The sequence below is a fragment of the Geotrypetes seraphini genome, chromosome 6 (genome assembly GCF_902459505.1).
Source record: "Geotrypetes seraphini chromosome 6, aGeoSer1.1, whole genome shotgun sequence".
NCBI classification, from domain to species: Eukaryota; Metazoa; Chordata; class Amphibia; order Gymnophiona; family Dermophiidae; genus Geotrypetes; species Geotrypetes seraphini.
Genome location: NC_047089.1, coordinates 9,953,018 through 9,968,806, shown reverse-complemented (window position 1 = coordinate 9,968,806; position 15,789 = coordinate 9,953,018). Strand labels below are relative to the sequence as shown.

At 41.2% G+C, this 15,789-nt stretch overlaps 1 protein-coding gene across 1 annotated transcript in view; it reads left to right on the top strand.

Annotated features, from left to right (window-relative positions):
• The window catches only part of WDR73 (WD repeat domain 73), a 46,360-nt gene that overhangs the window by 16,700 nt on the left and 13,871 nt on the right, over positions 1 to 15,789 (top strand). The window contains exons 4-5 of the mRNA XM_033949874.1: positions 3,783 to 3,871; positions 9,395 to 9,462. Coding sequence (XP_033805765.1) covers positions 3,783 to 3,871; positions 9,395 to 9,462 — 157 coding nt within the window. The remainder of the gene's footprint in view (positions 1 to 3,782; positions 3,872 to 9,394; positions 9,463 to 15,789) is intronic.

Sequence of the window (15,789 nt, the reverse complement as noted above, 5' to 3'; positions counted from 1 at the left end):
CAGGTTGGCAAGAATTATCCATAAGAGGTCAAGAAGGTATATCTGGGGTAAAATAATTTGCAAAAATAGTAGTGGAATTTAGCAGGGGGGGAAACCAGTGAAAAGACACATCAGGTCAAAATTGGGCCAGATTGAACTGGGCCATTTTATTTGGAACCTCATTTCTGCAGGAGGAATTCCATTTTCTGCAGCATAGAAATTTAGATACCTTCTTCCCTTGCTTTTATGTTCTACCCTGATCTTATCACTGGATGTCCTCATTTTTGGTCCTACATTTTATATTTATACAGTTGTTTGTAACAAACATCTGTACCTGCTGCTACTGAAGAGCATACCATACTGAAGAGCAAATTAAGATTTTTAACTAATTTGTTCCTGGCATGTTTAGGCTTGGCATACGTCAGTGTGGTATCTGTAATGATATGGGATAGGGCCAAGCACAGACATGCTTCAGTTTCCTTAGGTTGAAAATAGGGGGAGGAACTTGGGAATAGTTTGGAAACCTGCCCTATTAGTGACCCTTAAGGATCGCCAGTGTATACCATTGCTCTAGCAATTACCTACTGTTTAAAGCAGTGATTCTCAACTCAGTCCTTGAGTACCCCCTTGCCACAATGAATATGCATGAAAGACATTTGCATATAATGGAGGCAGTGTATGCAAATCAAGTTTATATAAATTCAATGTGGATATCCTGAAAACTTGACTGGCAAAGGAGTACTCCAGGACTGAGTTGAGAAACACTGGTTTAAAGGTTACACACTGAATGTGCATAACATAAATTTGTATATATATTACCTCTGCTGTATGCAAATTTATCTCGTGTATATTCATGTTAGTATACGTCCCTGTATATTCAATGTTAGTGGTTATTTACTGTTTTAGATGCCTTATCTTATAATATAGGTACAATTTTATGTAACATGTATAACTATGTAGCATGTATGATTCTACAGAAAACAAGGAAAAACTCCAGACAAACGTACAAGATGCAGGCTATGTTTATTATATCCTAGAACTCCCGATTTGTGAAGATTCGGCAGGATATAAGATTAAGGATAGCCTGAAAACCCAGCCCTAAGTGATGAAGTTGATACCACAGGTTTCAGGAGTGGCTCTCCTGTCACTGTCAGTCTGCATCATTATTGAAAGTGGCCCTCCTGCATGATCTCATTATTATTTTGTGATGACTGGCTGATGTGATATTGAAGGTGTCTAACATACAGGGCTGTTTCCCAGCACCAAGCTTCCCTTTCTCACTTCTCTCCCTTCCCTTTTTGGCTTATCTTAATCTTCCCTTCTCACCTCTTCTCTCCTTTCTTTGCATAAAGTTACTTACTTATCCTGCCAGACCAGTCTAGATGTGTGGATTTATGCTACCCTGCTGCAGATGGGGACATCAAACAACTTTTCAATGATGATATCACTATATTAAAGAATGGTTCAAATGAGGCACTTACCAGTATTCTGTCTCTAACAGATGGCTCACGTACTGGACTGGTGCATCCAGACTTTTATCTAAGGGCATTGGTCTTAGGGCTGCCTCTGCCTGGTTGAGGAGGACCCCTCTGGGCTCCCAGAACACCAATCTCCTATCCTGGGACTATATTGCTGGTGGAGCAGGCACCGACTAGTCTCCAACACTGCAACTTGGTGTAGCCTGGTTGAGTGGGACTTGTGGGAAAGTCTGGATCAAGAAAATATCTCTAGGCAAAGCTGAGGCTTGGACTCCTCCCCTCCATCCTAACCCCTTTTGGGCAGCTGATGGCTACAGGAAAATTCCCTGTTCAGCTGAATAAAGTTAAAAAAGGAGAGGTGCTGATATTGGACAGGATGGTCTGGGATTGTCCACAGTCTCCTGTGGACGGTAAGCAACATGTAGCAGAGCACAGAGGACTTGGAGAGATCATAGAGGCTAGAACTTGGCTTCAGTGATGGAGATTTTGTTCCTTTCTGCAATGGCAGCCTTCTGTCCTCATGGGCCTTCCTACCTTCGACACTCTAGAGCAGTGTTCTTCAACCTTTTGACACCTATGGACTGGTGGAAATAAAATAATTATTTTGTGGACTGGCACCAGTCTGCGGACCGGCAGTTGAACACTGGGCTAAGTCGTGCCCATCTCCATTCAATCTCCACCCAGACCCCGCCCCCATAATAGTACTAATTGTGACACCATTTTTTCCATTCATTTTTTTATATATACACACAATATAATTGTATTAACAACACATAATGGTTAACCACAAAATTAAAATACACAAAGCACACTATACTTTTTATCATTCATTCCTACCATAAAATAGATAACCACATGCAAATTCAGGACCAAAAACTAAAAGTACTAATATTTACAAACAAACCCTAAGATGCAAGACTCTACAAGCAGCACAACTCCAGAGGAAAAGAAACAAATGCATTTCTTCCTGAACAGACAAATCAATCACTAAAAAAATATAAAAGCATTTCCCCTACTGTTGTTGTATCTCTCCCTCCATATGCCTTGCCTTCTGGACTGCCCTCCGGTGTTATCTTTGGGCCGGTCCACTGTGCGATCAATGCAGCATCTTTGGGTCGGTTCCCTGAGTGCTGCATTGCACAGAGTTGTGGGCAGTGGTTCCTCGCGCGCGTCCTGCACCTCATCTGGAAGCCTTCCCTCTGACGTTGCAACATCAGAGAGAAAGCTTCCAGTTCAGGTGCATTTTCCCACGGCTTTGTGCACTGCAGCACTCAGGGAGCCGGCCCAAAGATGCCGTGTTGATCGCACCGTGTAGCGGTGGCTGAAGAACGCTGTCTTGGGCCTAATGGACGTGCTGGCCCTGTGGACCGGCAGAAAATTTCTGCGGACCGGTACCAGTCCACGGACCTGCGGTTGAAGAACACTGCTCTAGAGCTCTGGTGCTGTTTCCAAAGCAAGAAAGCCCTGGGATGAGAGTCTCTTGTCCTCCTCAATTGGAATTTTCTTAAATTTTGTGTTAAGTTATATACCAGGCCTTCTGTATTCCTAAAAAAAAAAAAAAAAAAAAAGGGGGGGAGGGGAAGGCATTCCTGTGGGCTAGGGGTGTTTGGCACTCTCCTTAATGGGTGACTTGTTAGTCAAGTAAAATTTTATATAACCTTTTCACCACATTGGCCCACTTTACTGTTCATTTTTCTCTAATACTTCCTGATATCAGAATCATATTCAAATTTGCCTGTTTTTGCTACAAAACAATATTTGATTTATCCCCAAGCTACATCACCCCTCACTTCACCCTTAACCACAACTATAAGAACTCCCGAAAAATTCAACTCTTCGCCTTCCCCTCCCTAAAACTATGCCACTCAAAAAAATTCCTTGACAAAACCTACGCCTTCCAAGCCGCCAAACTAAACCCTTGGCTAGTCCAAATGGTCCTCAAGGCCTACAACTACCTCGACTTTAGAAAATTACTCAAAACTCACCTATTCCAAGACCAAGACCCTTAATGCCCCTTTTCAATCCTCCCCCCGTTCTGATCTACTCCCCTCCCTCCTCTCCCCCCTACTTCTCTCCTTGCTGTTCGCAACTCTATGATCAATTTGATATGTAACCACTTGTAATCTCTGTCTAACTAATGTGAACCGCCTAGAACTCTACGGGGTATTGCGGTATACAAAAATAAAGTTATTATTATGATATCAAAATGAATTTGACACCCCTTCTTTAAGCCCTCTAGATCCCTTGTCCCTCATTTAAACAAGAATTATTAGGCAGTAGGAGAATGGTTTCACATAATGTATACATGTGTGTGTGTTTTTTAAGGGTTTGTGTCCAGAAAGAGATTTTAAGGTTGAACATGGAGGATTTTCAGACTGGCCTGTTTACAGCTTAAAGCACCTTCCAAACACCAGGTACCTTTTATTTTATAAGTTTCAAGTTTATTCAATTTTTGTTATGTACGCAATATCAAAAGCTTCAAAGCGTATAACATTTTAAAAATGGGGGGTAGAACAAAACTCTTTAACGTAATTACAATAAAATTCTATCCATTCTAATACATAACTGGTACAGAAGGTGAGAGGGATGAACTACAATCTTTAAAGAGAGAAAGAAAACATTTAGCGGGGAACACATTTGGTAGGTAACACAAAAAAGAGAAAAAAGAAAGGAAAGAAAAAAGATGAATCTATAATCTATACAGAAATCTAATTTAGATCTAAGAAGTTTGGTGATTTGTAAAATTGTGTTGTCTATTTTTCATATAAATTGTTTTTTAGTGCTTATTAAGAAGGTCACATAGGCAGGATGTGAAGTGACCTGCTTTGGTTCCTAACCTAGACTGAACTATTTGGTAAGCTGAAATTGTCTAGGTTTCTTTGCGACCCCCAGAATGTGGTAGCCTGGAAGTGCCAAACTTATGGTCCATCGACAGTTTTCTGCCAGACAAGACTCTTAAGGTACATCCTGGACTGAAATAAACAAGCATCGGTCTTATCCTGCTGGCTCCCGTGGATTGTTCATTGTCCGTTCCCACGGTTTTCTTTGTCAAAAGATCAGCATACAGAAATGCGCTGTGGCTAGGACAAACTCTAGGCTCCATTTCTGAGGCCCTTTAGTAGGTCCTAGATGACAAGGACTTAACAATACTGATGTGTATTGTTCTATATAAGCAGTAGTTTATACTATTTTTTGTGCTTATAAAAAGGATGCATGCTTCAAATGAATTGCTGAATTTTAAATCACAAACATAAAAAGAAGCAAAAAAGTGGTGTAAAAAGATGAAAATTATAAAGGGGTCATAAAAAAGGACGTAGTCCAGTTCAAGATTTAACCCATTAGGTGCCACTGTATTAAATTGCAGTATAAATTTTTGGTTTTTTACAAAGAACGCTCTACAGCTCCACCTCTGCATCTGTTTTTAATGAATTTTAGCACAAAAAAAACCTTATCATCAATGCAGTGTCATTCCTTTGTCTAGTGTTCTACCAGGGGAGCTGTCAGATTGTGGCGGCTTTTGCAGCTGCAGTGTTCAATTGAATGTGTTTGTACTAAACGTTTCATTTTTTCCGATATATGGACATTGAACCACATAGATTACTTGGGCAGTGTTATAGTCTGAACTGTGCCTGAGTTTGAATGTTTTGTTGGTCTGGGGTTCTCCTCCGTAAACTCCCATGCTAAATTCTCAACCAGGTCTGGGAAAACGGCCTTATGACCTAGATGTAAAATACATGGTTGAGAATGTAGCATGGGAGTTTACGGAGGAGAGTGATAAACCCCCCTGGGCAGCTGTATTTAAATGGCAAGTTTTATCACGAGATGAAATTGGGAACCATCTACAGTTTTAGCAAAACACAGCTCTGTGTCGGGCTAAAACTGCACATTATGCCCAGAAGGATACGTTGAAATTTGAGGACATTTATTGATTATATCACGGATCATCTTTGCATTTCAAAGATTTGACTATCACAAAAAGAGAACGTCAACTGTTTTGGCAGTTTGATCAGAAGAACTGACAAGTTGTGCTGGACATTGACTTTTTGCAGGTTATTACATTACATTACATTAGTGACTTCTATTCCGCCAGTACCTTGCAGTTCTAAGCGGATTACAGTATAAGATAGCTGGACATATCCAGGAAGTTACAATTTACAATATAAGATTGCTAGACTTTTCCAGGAAGTTGTCATTTAGGGGACGCTTACACAGTAGATGCAGGGGACGCTTATATAGTGGATGCAGGGGAATTACAGATTAGAGGAGTTGAATAGTAAGGCAAAGGGGAGAGTTAGGATCACTAGAAGGGAAGAAGAGGTTTAGGGTTGATTGCTTGATAGGGTCATAGGGCTGATAATAGTAGAAGGGAGGAGGTTAGCTGGTAGTTTGCGTGGAGGGGGGAGGAAGCGAGGGGGGGATAAGAAGGTTGTATAGTTTTTTTGAAAAGCAGAGTTTTGATTTCTTTTCGGAATGATTTAAAGTCACTTGTAGTTGTCAGCAGGTTGAAGATGGAGGGGTCCAGTTTCGCTGCCTGCGTCGCTAGGAGGCCGTCGTACATTTTTTTGCACTGAGTTCCCTTGAGTGGTGGGTAGGAGAATAGGTTCTGGGTTCTTCCTGGTCTGGATATGCTGTTATGAATTAGACAGTTGTTGAGATAGGTGGGTGCAGTTCCGTTTGTTGCTTTGAATAAGAGACAGTAGAATTTGAATTGGATTTGAGCTCGTATCGGTAGCCAGTGTGAGTCTAGGTAGGCATTGGTGATATGGTCAAATTTTCCGAGTGAATAGATCAGCCTGAGGGCTGTGTTTTGAATGGTCTGTAGTTGGTTTATCAAGGTTGTGGGGCAAGGAAGGTATAGGATATTGCAATAGTCCACTAGTCCTAGGACAAGAGATTGGACTATGATCCTGTAATGATCTTTTTCAAAAAAATTTCTTATTTTTCGTATGTTGCGCATGGTGAAGAATGCTTTTTGAGTGGTTTTGTTGATATGTTGAATATCAGTGTGTGAATGTGTGTGTTCCCAATGATTCATATGGTTTATGATGTAAGCTATTGTAATTCAGTAAGTGTAATGAGATGAAATTAAAGAACTTTTCAGTAACATATAAATAAGAGCTTCCTTGTGTGATGTAGAGTCAACTATTGAAGTTATTGATTAGTGGATATAAGTTCCATTTGGTTGGAATGCATAATTATTAGGGATATCTTGAAAACCCGGCTGGCTGGGGGTCCCTCAGGATAGGTTTAAGAATCACTGAATTTAGGGCATTAGTATTTTATCATCATATGCCAGTCATTACTCCAGATGTTAAGGGTTAATTTGAGCTCTGGACACCCATAGTGACCAGTGGCTGTAAGCACAGACCTGTTTCCTATAAACCAGGAGTGCCCAAAAGGTCGATCGCGAAGGCAATGTGAGTCGACCGCAGATCCCATCCCGGGCTCCGTGATAAGACTCGTATTGCCTTTGTGTTCTACCTGCAGAAGCTCTGGGCTGATCAGCCTTCCTCTCCCCAAAGTAAATTCTGACATCAGGGAGAGGAATGCTGGTTGGCCCGACGCTTCTGCATCAGGAAGCAGGGAGAGCTTGGGGCAGCGGTGGCTTGGGGGCCTGTTCCCCGATGGCGGCGGCAGTGGCTTGGGGGAGGGCAGGGAGACAGAAAGAAAGAAGGGAAACAGAAATAAATAAAGAAAGGGGGGACAGGGAGACAGAAAGAAAGGGAGCAGGCAGGGAGACAGATAGAAGGGAAACAGAAAGAAAGAAAGGGGGGACAGGGAGACAGAAAGAAAGAGGGCAAGAAGGGAGACAGAAAGAAAGGGGGCAGGGAGACAGACAGAAAGAAGAGGGGCAGGAAGAAATAAAGAAAGGGGAGGGGGAAGGGAGAGAGGATGAAAAAGTTGGGGGAGGGAATAAGGTCTAGAGGAGAGGAAGCATACAGTAGGCTGAAAGAAGTGAAGAAATATTGGATGCACAGTCAGAAGAAGAAAGTGCAACCAGAGACTCATGAAATCATCAAACAACAAAGGTAGGAAAATTGATTTTATTTTCAATTTAATGATCAAAATGTGTCTGTTTTGAGAATTTATATCTGCTGTCTATATTTTGTAGTATGGCCCCCTTTTACTAAACTGCAATAGCGGTTTTTAGCGCAGGGAGCCTATGAGCATCGAGAGCAGTGCGGGGCATTCAATGCAGCTCCCTGCGCTAAAAACTTATTGCGGTTTAGTAAAAAGGGAGGGGGTATATTTGTCTATTTTTGTATAGTTGTTACTGAGGTGACATTGCATAGAGTCATCTGCCTTGACCTCTTTGAAAAAACCCGCGGAATATAAATGATAATTAACATTTTCTTTGCTTACAGTGTGCTTTATGTTTTTTAAAAATTTTATTGTTAGATCATTTTGACTTGGTCATTTTAAAAGTAGCTCGCAAGCTCCAAAAGTGTGGGCACTCCTGCTATAAACAATCCGTTCCATATCCAAAACTGCACACAGGAAAAGTCAGCTCTAAACAGACAGCTTCCTTTTCCTCTACAAACTGTACGTACCCTTTTGTTTGTGAAAAGTAAAGGCAGGAAACAAGTTGCAGGTGACATATTTTGGGTAGATAAACTTTAAAATATTGTATATTTTTGACAGTGAAGGGCAGTTTTTGGCTGCCTCAAATGTTAAGGGATCAGCTAGATCAGTGTATCGCAAACTGTGTACATGAGTCTTATCACCACCGGTGCCTCTCCTCCTCCTCTCTGCCCCCAGCGTATCTCTGTAAATGGAATTTTAGGGTTATCAGATGGAGGGATTTCCAAAACCTGGCAATTTGTCTAGATTTTGGAAGACACCCCCCTCCCCCCGAGCTCAGTGCTACATCTGAAGGGCCTCTGAGCATATGTGGACATCAACATGATGACATCACGTATGTGCGTGTTGTCACTCCAGCGATCCCATTGTTTGCCGGATATCTACCATAAAGTCTGGTCAGTAACATCCTCATGTTCCAAATCAGTGGAGTTCCCATTGATGCCCATCCCAACCCTACACCAAACTTACATCGAATCGCCATTAAACAAGAAATAACCTTTGTCCAATAATAAGATAAAAATTTGTACTTAATGCAATCCAGTATTAGCTTTCATCCCTATGAACTTGTGCATCATACTTCCAAAAAGTTCAGTCTGAAAAAATCCCCAAACAAGATTGGTACCAACCTTAAAATGTTCTTCAACAACATGACTTCATGAACAGGGCTTCATGTTTGGTCAAACAGTCAGCTCCTTCAGAGAGAATGTTAGGTGAAAACCAAACTTGACACCAGAAGCATCATTTAGGGAGGAGGGGTATCTTCTTTATTACAAATCTATCAACATGGAGGCGTGTGGGGGACAGACTTAAAAATTTCAATATGTATACTTGGAGGAAAAGTGGGAGAGGGGAGATATAATAGAGACATTTAAATACTTAAGTGGCATATGAGGCAAATTTCTTTCGTTTGAAAGGAAGCTAAGGAATGAGAGGATATAGGATTAAGTTCATAGGCTTAGGGCTCATAGGGCATAGGCTCAGGAGTAATTAAAGATTACTTTTACAAAAAAGGGTGATAGATGTGTAGAATAGTCTCCCAGTAGAGGTGGAGGAGACAAAGACTGTGTCTGAGTTCCAGAAAGCATGGGACAGGCATGTGGGATCTCTTAGGGAGAAGAGGAGATCGTGGAAGCTGTGGTTCGGCAGGCCGAATGAGCCATTTGGCCTTTATCTGCCATCATGTTTCTGTGAGTGACAGATTTTTTATACGAGTATAGATGTTTTTAGAAGTACATTTTTGAGTTAGTAAAACATTGCCTATAATTTGTTTGCTGAGGGCTTTTTTTTAAAAAGAAACCTACCCAGTAGCAATTTCTGTTTGATACATGGGACCTTCTATTCTATTTTTTCTGTAGTTTGTTACTGACAAGTGGACCAGGAGAGAACGCCATCCAGGTCTGGGAAATGGCAACAGAAGATAGTGGTAAGCATGTATGAACTGACACACAAGGCCAGATGCCCTAAAAGCAGAGACTGGACTTTTATTGTAGTTCTTCACTAGCAAGGGCCTGAATCAGCTGCAACTATGTTTTCACTTTTGCAAAGTTCAATTTGTACAGGGACCCCACCACCTGCTACTCCATTGCCTCTCCTGCCCCTCCCCACCTCATGATTGATATATGCTGCTTCCACTGTTTCATATCTCTGGACCTCTGTCCCCTCCTCCTCCTCTTGTTCATTGGGCTTTTCTCTCTTCTGGCCAGCTGGAGAACAGTGTCAGTATCTGCATACACCTCTCCAATCAACCTATTTCATTCTAATGGCTTAAATCAAGTGGTACCACTAGGTCCCATAACAGAATGGGTAACTGAGTAGTTCAAACGGCATGTGAAGCCAGGCAGGCTTGAGGATGTGAGGGAGTAGTGCAGTGGGGGTAGGGAGAAAGGTTGAGGGAATGGGGGAAGAGGGGAGATCATGTCCCTGCATCTATCCTAACATTTTTGTTGTTGCTCTATTTCCTGTTTGATATTATGTATTTTGATTTACAACTACTGCTAAGTTCTTTTTCACCCAAGTATAATTGAATGTAAGACAATCAGATTTATCTGGGTATGTCCTCAAATCTAATTAAATAGCTATCATTATCCCAAAAACTTTTATATTCATTCTTCATTCCTCATATATTTGAAAAAGATGTGCTCAGAAAAATATTGTGCCTAACAATGTGATTACATTAAAAGCATCTTTTCTGGCAAGTGCATTTAACCAACAAAAGATGAAGAAAACACTAATTTGTCCAAAAACTCATACAGAACAGAGGACAAAATCAAATCAAGTTATGTTTGAATTACCAGACTTCAAATTACCCAAGGCACTACTAAATGGAATTGTTCATGCCCTTACCAAAGACCAATGATGAATTTACCAATTTAGTAGTGCCTTGGGTAATTTGAGGTCTGGTAATTCAAACATAACTAAGAACATAAGCAATGCCTCCACTGGGTCAAACCTGAAGTCCATCGTGCCCAGCAGCCCGCTCACGCGGTGGCCCAACAGGTCCAGGACCTGTGCAGTAATCCTCTATCTATACCCCTCTATCCCTTTTTCCAGCAGGAAATTATCCAATCCTTTCTTGAACCCCAGTACCGTACTCTGCCCTATTACGCCCTCTGGAAGCGCATTCCAGGTGTCCACCACATGTTGGGTAAAGAAGAACTTCCTAGCATTCGTTTTGAATCTGTCCCCTTTCAACTTTTCTGAATGCCTTCTCGTTCTTTTATTATTCAAAAGTTTGAAGAATCTGTCCCTCTCTACTCTCTCTATGCCCTTCATGATCTTGTAAGTCTCTATCATGTCCCCTCTAAGTCTCCTCTTCTCCAGGGAAAAGAGTCCCAGTTTCTCCAGTCTCTCAGCATATGAAAGGTTTTCCATACCTTTTAACAGATGTGTCGCTCTCCTCTGAACCCTCTCGAGTAACGCCATATCCTTTTTAAGGTACGGTGACCAATATTGGACGCAGTACTCCAGATGCGGACGCACCATCGCCCGATACAACAGCAGGATAACTTCTTTCATTCTGGTAGTGATACCCTTCTTGATTATACCTAGCATTCTATTCATTCTCTTTGCGGCCGCTGCGCACTGTGCCGTCTGCTTCATTGTCATGTCCACCATTACCCCCAAGTCCCTTTCTTGGGTACTCTCATTCAATAACATCCCTCCCATCATATAGCTGTACCTCAGGTTTCTGCTTCCCACATGTAGTACTTTGCATTTCTCAATGTTGAACTTAATCTGCCATCTCGTCGCCCATTCCCCTAGTTTGTTCAAGTCCTTTTGTAATTCTTCATAGTCCTCTTTAGTCCGAGCTCCACTAAATAGTTTGGTGTCGTCCGCGAATTTTATTATCTTGCACTTCGTCCCTGTTTCTAGATCATTTATAAATATATTAAATAGCAGCAGCCCAAGCACCGAGCCCTGTGAGATCCCACTCGTGACTCTCCTCCAGTTCGAGTAGTGGCCCTTCACTCCTACCCGGACTGTTTCGTTTATGGCAATTCAGTTGAGGATGTGGTGGTGAGGCCTTTGATGCAAACTCCATTAATTTGGAACATGAGGACAGTACTGGTCAGACATTTAGTCTATCCCCCAGATGAAAAGATGGTTTGGATAGGCTGGAGTGAGCATCAATGGCAACTCCAGTAGTTGGAACCTAAGAACAGTACTGGGTGGACTTCTACAGTCCATGTCCCAGAAATATCAAAGAAAGACAATTTAACCATGAATTAATAATGTAAGTGACTACTCTGTTACTATGAGTCATTCACTTTTTGCCTGAGTTAATCCAGCTATCAAACCTATAATCTCTCTCACTTCCGAGAGTTGGCTAAATGTTTTGAGTTTGGGGAGTAGCTGAGGAGACTGCCATGTATGGGAAGAGCTGTTCTTGCTCAAAACTTGACACTACATTATGAACTCTAAGAGTTTTTTTGACATCACCTACTTGAGTAAGTGCCTCACTCCTGTTGTCTACAGAAAACATCTGTTATAGGTGAGCAACAATGCTGTCACCTACCATCTGGGTTATGGGTGAAGCCAGAAGTCCTTTTCAAAGCAGCTCAAGCCACTTGGGGAGTCGCCACAAATTATGGCAAAGCAGACCTGTTTTCTTTTTCACTATCACCCTTTCAGCCTAGGTCTCTGACAGTGGGGTGGTTGTAGCAATAATTGATGGATTTGAGAAAGGGAAGTCCAAGGGAGGTGGAAGAGGGCTGGTTCCATGGAGAACCAAGCCCATGAAAAATGATGATAAATGTGGATTTGGGCACCTTTCTCCATGTTTGGTGGCACTGTAAGATCTTGCAACCATTTTGAGTTGTCTGTCGCAATTGCTACAATTTCTTCTCCCTTTTACACCACAAGATTGCTTATTGGGCCTTCACAATGTGTGTTTGTATACCTGGCAAACTAAACTATTGTGTTTTTTCCAGGATTTGGGAATAGTCCCTGAATTGAGACTTTTTTTTATAAAGGAAAGTATTAAAGGTCCGAAACAGGAGAAGTATTTCTTTAAGATTACAGGAGGTATGATCTCAGAAGGAGAGCTTTTTAAGTTTTTAAGTTTTGGATGATTTGTTTGATATCTGTCAATGTTGGAGTGTTGAAATTAGAACATTTGGCACAGGGGAGTTTATAGTTGTTAGAAGTTTCAGGGGGGTTGATGACTATGTTAGAATCGAATTTCTTTCGTATGTTTTTAATTTTATTACAGAAGGCATCGGCCAAGTTTTGTGCTGAGAGGGCTGAGCTTTTAATGTCCTTTTGTGAATTGGGATTAAAGGATTTTATAATGGAAAATAATATGGAAGGGTTTTTGGCTGTTTTAATTTTGTTGGAATAGTAAATTCTTTTTGCTTCGTTAATTTTAATTTTATAAAAAAGTGATTGTTCTTTATATGATTTCATATTTTCAATTGTTTTGTTTTTACACCATTTTCTTTCGAGATATCTAAGTTGTCTTTTAATCAATAAGAGTTCTGGCGAGTACCAGTTAATGGTAGCATTGATAGTGACCTTCTAAAAAGCTATTCCCTTCCCTTGTTCTCCTTCCCTCCATAACCTCCTGTGCAGAGTTGGATGGTTCCAGTCACCTCTTTTCACTGGTAAGCTTCAGGCATAAAAAATTATCACAACCTCCACACCAGCAAATAACTGTCTATCCTTCCTCAATGCCTTATCCTTCCAGATCCTAAACCCACAAACCACTCATGAAAAAGGTCATCAACTGGACATTGCTGCCTTCATGTCTCACCAACCATCCAATCCAGCAATCCAAACTCCTAACGGAACATGGTCCCCATCCCTATGGTCAGACCACTACATTTATAACTTCAACATCAATTGGACCAAAACCAAACACACACCTCAATCAAAAAAAACCACATATACCTCACGCAAACATATCGACCCAACCATTTTCTGGTCAAATGTAGACGAAACTATCCAAGACTGCGACCCAAAAAACTTCATCTCCCACTGGAAAAATGTATCCACCAACATCCTGGATGATCTGGCACCCCTACAAACCAAAACCAGAACCAGCAGGAAATCAGACCAATGGTTTGATAATGAATTACTCCAACTCAAAAGACAGTGTAGAAGATTAGAAAGAAAATGGAGAAAAAAGAACCAAGATCAAACAAAAACCGACTGGAAAAAAATCAACAAACAATACAAAAATCTACTAAAAGATAAGAGGAAAAGCTACTATACTAATCTCATAGGCACGGAAACCCAAGATTCCAAAAAAATATTCCAAATCCTGAAAGAATTAACAGACACCAAACCATACACTACCACCACGAACACACCTCCACCATCACCCACCCTCTTAGCAGAACACTTCAAGAACAAAATCACCAACACCAGAGCCACACTCATCCTTAACCCATCCCATCAAAATCCAATCACAATCCACCCTACAGGAAAAGAGGCAATCGCAGCAGACAGAATTTGGACTCAATTCCCTAACATACAATGGTCAGAATTCAACAAATTCTACAAAAAATACAGCCATGCCTCCTGTGACCTCAACCATTGCCCCTCATATCTCCTTACCACCTCTAGTGTAAAATTCCGCACCATAACTCTACAATGGATCCAATTCACGCTCACAGAAGGCACATTCCCTGCTGACCTCAGCGAAATTGTCATCACCCCAATCCAAAAAGACCCAAAAGCACCACAAAACCTCCCATCTAACTTTAGACCTATAGCCTCAATTCCGCTATATGTCAAAATTATAGAAGGCCTAGTAGCCAAACTCCTCACCAATTACATAGAGGACCATAACCTACTCCACCCCATGCAATCAGGCTTCAGAACAAACTTCAGCACAGAGACACTACTAGGCTCCCTTATGGATACCGTCAGACAACAACTTAGTACAGGGAAAAAAATGCTACTCATACAACTGGACCTATCGGCGGCATTCGACCTAGTAGACCACAACATCCTTCTACAGATCTTAGATGCAATAGGCATCTCAGACAAAGTATACTCCTGGTTTGAAGGATTCCTAAAACTCAGAACCTACAGTGTAAAATCAAACAAAGAAAAGTCAGAATCCTGGTCAAACCCCTGCGGCGTACCACAAGGATCTCCACTATCCCCTACCCTCTTCAATCTCTACACTGCTTCTCTAGGAACGCATCTGGATAATCTAGGCATAACCTCCTATAGTTATGCGGATGACATCACCATCCTCGTCCCATACGATCACTCTAAACCTACCATGACAGACAAACTTCACCAAACACTTGAAGCAGTCACAACCTGGATGGAAAATCAAAAACTTAAACTCAACCAAGACAAAACCAAATTCATCCTCCTAGAAAATGACAAGATCCAAACCACAACCATCCTAGACATAAACGCAACCAAATATCCCATCCAAACCACCATAAAACTACTAGGCATGACCATAGACAGATGCTGCACAATGCAACCGCAAATAAATAAAACAATTCAAAAATCATTCGCAATCATGAGAAACCTGAGACAAGTCCGAAAATTCTTTGAAAGAACACAATTCCAACTTATAGTACAATCCCTAATACTAGGTATATTGGACTACTGTAACATACTCTTCCTTCCATGTCCTGCAACCACGATAAGACAACTCCAAACAATCCAAAATACAGCTTTGAGACTCATCTACTCATTGAAAAAACATGACCACATCACTGAAGCCTTCATCAACTCACACTGGCTCCCAATCCAAGAAAGAATCCAATTCAAATTCTACTGCATATTATTTAAAACCCTACACGGAGACAGCCCATCATACCTGAACAATCGCCTCATCCAAGCACCCAGTACCAGACACAGAAAAACGCACTCCCCATTCATACCCCCCCCAATCAAAGAAGTAAAAAGAACAAAACTACACGACGGCCTCCTAGCCACTCAAGCCGCAAGACTGGACAACCAGATCTCCAACCTTCTGATGACCACCCCAGACTATAGGACGTTCAGAAAAGAAATAAAAACCACACTTTTCAAGAAATTCCTGAAACAGCAATAACAACACGACCTCTAAATGCTCTTAAGATCTACAACTTACCTCTCTAGCTAATCATTGTAATTATGTCTTTTTTAAATTAACCTTTTGTAATCCGCCTTGAACCGCGAGGTAATGGCGGAATAGAAATCCCTGATGTAATGTAATGTAATGTAATGTAATTTATCTTTCCAGAGGTTGTTGCTTTTTTTTTTTTTTTGTCTTAAACAGAGCATGTTTTAATTACAT